Source organism: Benincasa hispida, chromosome 11 (assembly GCF_009727055.1).
Source record: "Benincasa hispida cultivar B227 chromosome 11, ASM972705v1, whole genome shotgun sequence".
Lineage (NCBI taxonomy): Eukaryota > Viridiplantae > Streptophyta > Magnoliopsida > Cucurbitales > Cucurbitaceae > Benincasa > Benincasa hispida.
Window position 1 is genome coordinate 81,860,598 of NC_052359.1, and position 6,379 is coordinate 81,866,976.

At 40.0% G+C, this 6,379-nt stretch overlaps 1 protein-coding gene across 1 annotated transcript; it reads left to right on the forward strand.

Moving 5' to 3' along the window:
* The first annotated feature begins 441 nt into the window (after positions 1 to 441).
* LOC120090898 (protein PXR1-like) lies at positions 442 to 1,057 on the forward strand. Its single transcript, XM_039048593.1, has 2 exons — positions 442 to 633; positions 782 to 1,057. The coding sequence occupies exons 1-2, from the start codon at positions 442 to 444 to the stop codon at positions 1,055 to 1,057; spliced, it is 468 nt and encodes a 155-aa protein (XP_038904521.1).
* Positions 1,058 to 6,379: the final 5,322 nt, after the last annotated feature.

A 6,379-nucleotide genomic window follows, 5' to 3' on the forward strand; every position in this document is an offset into this window, starting at 1 on the left:
TTGGCCTCAATTGGGAATATGGTGGTCAAGGGTTCGACAGAGAGGAGAACTGCCGGACGCACGGTAAGAGATGGAGCAGTCCATACATTCTTAAAAATTGGGTCTTGCGTCAGAATGATTGGTGTGACGGTTGGGATGACGAGTGGAGGAATAGGTACTTTGTAGGATTTTGCTTCAGGTTTTGTGGTTGATGCCTTCGACGCAGGCTATCGCGTTGGGTTAGAAAGGGTTGAGGACTTGAGGTTTTTAGGGTTTGGAAGATGAAAGGTTTTGGTTTCGAGGGGGCTCTGGAAGATGAAGAGAGTTCGGCCAGCACCGGCCTCTTGGGAATTTGAATGGACGTCGGAGGATGGGGGTTTTGATGAGGTATTTCTAGTAGAGGGAACGATGGTTTTTTGCTAGGTTTGCTAGAGGTAGTGAACTTGGTGTCTATTAGAGGAGATGGGAAAGATGAAGAAGAACGAGAAGGGGAAGAGAATGAGTTCATCGGGCTGTCTTCGACAAAGCTCATCGAAGCTTTCTGGGAGTTTGAGGCATTCGACATTGTTCCGAAAGAGAGAGCATGAACGACTTGAAAGTTTGGTCACTAGAAATGGGAGAATTTCAAATGAAGGAGGGATGCTCAGGGGTTTGGTTTGAAATCGAGAGGTAGAAGAAGAAGAAGAAGAAGAAGAAGAAGAAGAAGAAAAAGAAGAAGAAGAAGAAGAAGAAGAAGAAGAAGAAGAAGAAGAAGAAGAAGAAGAAGAAGAAGAAGAAGAAGAAGAAGAAGAAGAAGAAGCAGAAGAAGCAGCAGCAGAAGAAGCAGCAGAAGAAGAAGAAGCAGAAGAAGAAGAAGCAGAAGAAGCAGCAGAAGCAGAAGCAGCAGCAGAAGCAGAAGCAGCAGCAGAAGAAGCAGAAGCAGCAGAAGAAGAAGCAGAAGAAGCAGAAGAAGCAGCAGAAGAAGCAGAAGAAGAAGAAGAAGAAGCAGAAGAAGAAGCAGAAGAAGCAGAAGAAGCAGAAGAAGCAGAAGAAGCAGAAGCAGAAGCAGAAGCAGAAGCAGAAGCAGAAGAAGAAGTAGAAGAAGCAGAAGAAGAAGAAGAAGAAGAAGAAGAAGAAGAAGAAGAAGAAGAAGAAGAAGAAGAAGAAGAAGAAGAAGGCTCATTTAAATAGGAGGCAGATGCGAGGAGAGAGAGAGAGAGAGTGGAGCAACGCGTGTCAGTCGCATGTGCCCTCAGGTTGGCACATTGAATTCATAACTGAAGAGACATGCATGGGGTAATACACCACTCGAGTGGTGTATTCCCCCAATGTAACGACTAGTTTTACTCCCAATGCATAGCGATGCATTGGTTCTCAGTACTTAATTGTTAGTCGTGATTTTGATTTTTTTTTAAGCAAACTTAGAGTAATTTGTTCTAAAAAATCACAAAATCAATCTCCAAACCTAACAAGATAAACTAAAGGAGTAAGGAAAGAAACATAAAGAAAGGAGAAATACAACAGAGTAAAGGAAGCGTTCCTAGAATGTGGTTTTTCGTTCTTGACATAGGGGTGACTCTAACTCAAGCATCAAATAGGCTCATACAAGTCAATGGATGTTTTGCTTCCCTCACCTTCTCCTCCAAAGTAGGTTTTACCTTTTTTCCATTAACTTCGAAAGGGTTTGATCCATCTTCTCGAGTCAGTTCGACCACCCTGGGAGGACATATTTATTTTATGATGAAAGGTCTAGACGAACGAGACTTCAACTTCCTGGAAATAAACACAAACGCGAATTAAAGAGCAAGACCTTTTGTTCAACAAATAAAATTTTCTTACTGATGCATTGGTCATGCCAACACTTTGTCTTCTCTTTATAGATCTTTGCGTTTTCATAGGTGTTGAGCCTCCATTCATTTAACTCGTTCAGTTGTAATTTTCTAGCATTTCCCACTGCTTCCAAATCCAAGTTGAGCTTTTTGACTGCCCAAAATGCTTTATGTTCTAGCTTCAATGGTAGGTGATAGGTTTTCCCAAACACAAGGGTGGGGACATTCCAATAGGCATTTTATATGCAGTGCGATTGCCCAAAGTGCTTCATCTAATCTTTATGCCCAGTCTTTCCCTGATGCGTTGACAACTTTTTCCAAAATTGACTTGATCTCCCTATTGGAGACTTCTGCTTGGCCATTCATCTGAGGGTGATAGACATTGGCTTTCTTGTACCTGACATTATATTTAGCAAGCAATTTAGAAATAATGCAGTTAATAAACTGCGTACCTTCATCGCTGTCAAAGCCCTAGGCATCCCAAAACGTGTGAAGATATACTTGGTCAAAAATTTTGAGACAGTCACCACATCATTCTTGGCATAGGCCACCACTTCAACCTTCTTGGATACGTACTCAACTACTACTAAGATATATTTTTGGCCATAAGAAGGGGGAAATGGTCCCATAAAGTCAATGCCTCATACGTTAAAAAGTTCCACCTCAAGTATATTGTTCAAAGCCATCTCATTTTGTGTTGAAATATTACCTATGCGTTGGCACTGGTCACATTTAAGCACATAATCTCTAGCGTCTTTAAATAGGGTAGGCCAGAAGTAACCGCTCTGAAGGACTTTGGCAGTCTTTTGACCTCCAAAGTGGCCACCATATGGAGAATCCTGGCACTTGAAAAGTACGCGTTGCATTTTTACATCTGAAATACACCGATGTATAATATGACCAGGACCTTGTTTGTAGAGAAATGACTCATGTCGAAAATAAAATTTGCTATCATGTATGAGCCTTTTCCTTTGTTGGGCATTGAAATCCTCAGGGAATTCCTTGGTGGTTAAGTAATAAACAATATTGGCATACCAAGGTTTCTACTCCTTGATTTTCAATAAGCGCTCATCAGAAAATTTGTCTTCGATTTTGTCACACCCAATTGAAATTCTTTGTTCTCCAGGCGGGAGAGGTGATCAACTACCTGATTTTCAGTTCCTTTCCTATCCTTAATTTCTAAATCAAACTCTTGTAGCAGTAGCACCCAACAGATTAGCATTAGCTTCTCATCCTTTTTTTTCATTAGGTATTTTATGGCAGAGTGATCAGTGTAAATTATTGCAAATGAACCAACCAAATAGGCTTGGAATTTGTCAATAGCAAACACTACTACCAACATTTCTTTTTCTATTTTGGTATAATTCTCTTGAGACCTATTTAATTATTTGGATGCATAAATGATAGGATGGATAATAGTTCTCTTCTTTTGGCCCAATATTGCACCAATTGCCACATCACTTGCTTCATATATCTGAATGAAGGGTCGCATCCAGTCAGGAGCCACCAATATTGATGTCGTTGTTAACGCATTCCTCAGGGTTTCAAATGCTAGCTGACAGTTAGCGTAAAAATCATAAGGCCTATTTTGCTCGAGCAACGCGCTCAGAGGTCGCGTGATTTGAGAAAATCCTTAAACGAATCTCTTATAAAAGCATGCATGCCCTAAGAAGCTTCTCAATGCCTTCACATTTGTAGGGGCTGGTAATTTTACAATCACATTTACTTTGGCATTGTCAACCTCCAAACCTGCCTTTGAAACTTTGTGACCAAGAACTACCCCTTTGGTCACCATGAAGTGACACTTCTCCTAGTTGAGCATTAGATTGGTCTTTTCGCACCGGGTGAGGGCAACTTCCAAATTATTAAGGCAAGTGGAATATGAATGACTGAAAATAGGGAAGTCATCCATAAAAACTTCAACAGACTGTTCAAGAAAATAAGAGAAAATAGCCATCATACTCTTCTGGAATGTTCCTAGTGCATTGAATAGCCTAAAGAGCATGCATCAGAATGCAAATGTTCCAAAGGGGTAAGTGAAAGTTGTCTTGTCTTGATCTTCTAGGGAGATTAGAATTTGATTATTACTAGAATAGCCGTCTAAGAAACAATAGAACTATTTTCCAGCAATTCTATCTAACATTTGATCAACAAAAGGAAGTGAGAAGTGGTCTTTCTTGGTCACCGCATTCAGCCTTCTGTAGTCTATGCAAATACGCCACCCAGAGACTGCCCTGGATGGAATTAACTCATTATTGATGTTGACAACTACAGTGGTGTCTCCTTTCTTTGGCACGCATTAAACTGGGATCATCCAGCCATTGTTAGAGATGGGGTAAATGACCCCTACGTCGAGCAATTTCATAATTTCTTTCTTTACCACTTCTTCATGATAGGATTGAGCCTGCATTGGGGCTCAACAAATCCTGACTTTTCTTCTTCCAACCTTATTTTATGCATACAGTACGATGGACTAATTCCTTGGATATTAGCAAACGTCCATCCTATGGCTCGTGTATGCTTCTTAGTACTTACAACAAAAAGTTCATTAGTATGAGAAAGTATTGATGAAATGATCATAGGTAAAGTACCATTATATCCAAGAAAAGCATATTTTAAATGATTAGAGAGTGGTTTAAGCTCAAGCGTTGGCGGCTTCTCGAGAGAATGAGGCATTAGCTTTGATTGCCACTCGTTAGATAGAGCGGTTTGAACTTCTTTATATTATGGCTCAATGCATGGACCTTGCATTCTCGGCCCTGCTTTTATTGCTTTCCTCTTCTTCAAGTAATTAAATAATTCATTTGACTTGCATGTTTTCAACTCATTAGGGAACTTCAATGCATTGAATACATTGAACTTGACCTTTTGATCATCCACTTGCATAGTGAGTTCCCTTTGATGTACAACGGTAACAACTTGGCGAGGAGGGATTCGAACCCCTGACACCGTGGTTCGTAGCCACGTGCTCTAATCCTCTGAGCTATAGGCCCCACCCCAGTGGACAAAAAAGGACGCCCAAGAATGATTGGGATATCCTTGTCTGCTTCTAATCCAGGATTATGAAATCCGCTGGAAAGATGAATTTATCAACCTTTATAAGCACATCTTCAATTTTCCTCTTTGGATAAGTAATGGATCTATCGGCCAGTTGAAGTGTTACCATGGTTGGATTGGCTTCGCCAATTCCCAACTTCTTGAAAATTGATAGGGGTATTAAATTAATACTCGCGCTTAAATCACATAATGCATGCCCTACTTTCATCCCTCCAATTGAGTATGGGATGGTAAAGTTGTTAGGATCATTCTTTTCAGGAATATTTCTTTTGAATAACGCACTACATTCTTGAGGTAATGCCACTAGTCTTAGTTTCATCAAAAAAAATTTTCTTTGACAAAATATCTTTAAAAAACTTAACATAACTGGGCATCTACTCCAACACTTCAACCAGAGGGATATTGATATATAGTTGCTTAAGAACATCAAGAAAATGCTTAAATTACTTTTCATCATTCTTTTTCTATAAGCGTCTGAGAAAGGTGCAGTTGGATGCATATCAGATATTCCCCTTATGTTGGAAGTACTCGTTGGAGAATGGTTTGTAAATCCAAGAGCTTGTTCTACTCCAGCCTTTTCCGATGTGTTGGTTTTCTTAAATTGTTGTTCAAATGTATACATTGTTAGGCCAGAGTGGTTATCTTCTCTTGGTTCTATTAAAGGTCTACCACTTCGCAGTGTCACAACTTGACACTGCTCACTGCCATTGTTGTTTTCTGGGAGCTTCAGTGTTACTTGGCAAGGTACCTTACGGGCGATATTTCAGCTCATTGGCAATCTGACCTACCTGTAACTCTAAGTTCCTAATGGATGACGCTTAACTCTTCAATAATGCGTCATTCTGAACTATGTACTCTTTCAACAAAGCCTCAAGCAGAGAAGAATTCAATGCCTTTGTACCTCTGTTGTGAGATTGATGTGGTGGTTGCTGGTGAGTGTGTTGAAATCCTAGTGGAGGTCCCTATTGGGATTAGTGTCCTAATTCTCCCAGAGTCTCGTTGTATGTAATTATACACATTGTTGATGAATAAAATAAGCGTTATTTCATTATGGCATTTACTCATATCCAATAAACAAAGTTCCATGGTTACTGTAGGTTATTGTATGTAAACTTAAGCATGTATATGAGATATACAAGTGGATTATGTCTTAAGTGATAACCTAAATAGGTCTATAGTATAAGAATTAAGATGAGATACCTGATTCTGGTGACACTACGACTACGATCCGTTTTGTAGAGATTTGCAAGTGTTATAAACTACTCTAGATGGTAGATCCTGACCATTCATGTGGAGACATGCGAGCGGAGGTGTCCTATACAAAGAGTTTGTATATGACCGGACCACGAGATAATTCTTCTCTGTATATAGCACCGTTGATACTGAAGACTTACATCTCACCTAAACGACCATAGGTGACATGACCTTAATCCTGAGTGTTTTTTAGAACTCCTGCCTTTGAGGGCGGTCCTTTGATTAGTATGGGTTAGAATAGCCAGGTTGCCAACTCAACATGCCTACCTTTTTAGGGACTT

Excerpts from the sequence above, each read along its gene's own strand:
- LOC120090898 (XM_039048593.1), top strand. The coding sequence starts at position 442 with ATGGGAAAGATGAAGAAGAACGAGAAGGGGAAGAGAATGAGTTCATCG. Across the intron at positions 634-781 it reads GAGGGATGCTCAGGGGTTTG|AAGAAGCAGCAGCAGAAGAA; the intron begins GTTTGAAATCGA and ends AAGAAGAAGCAG.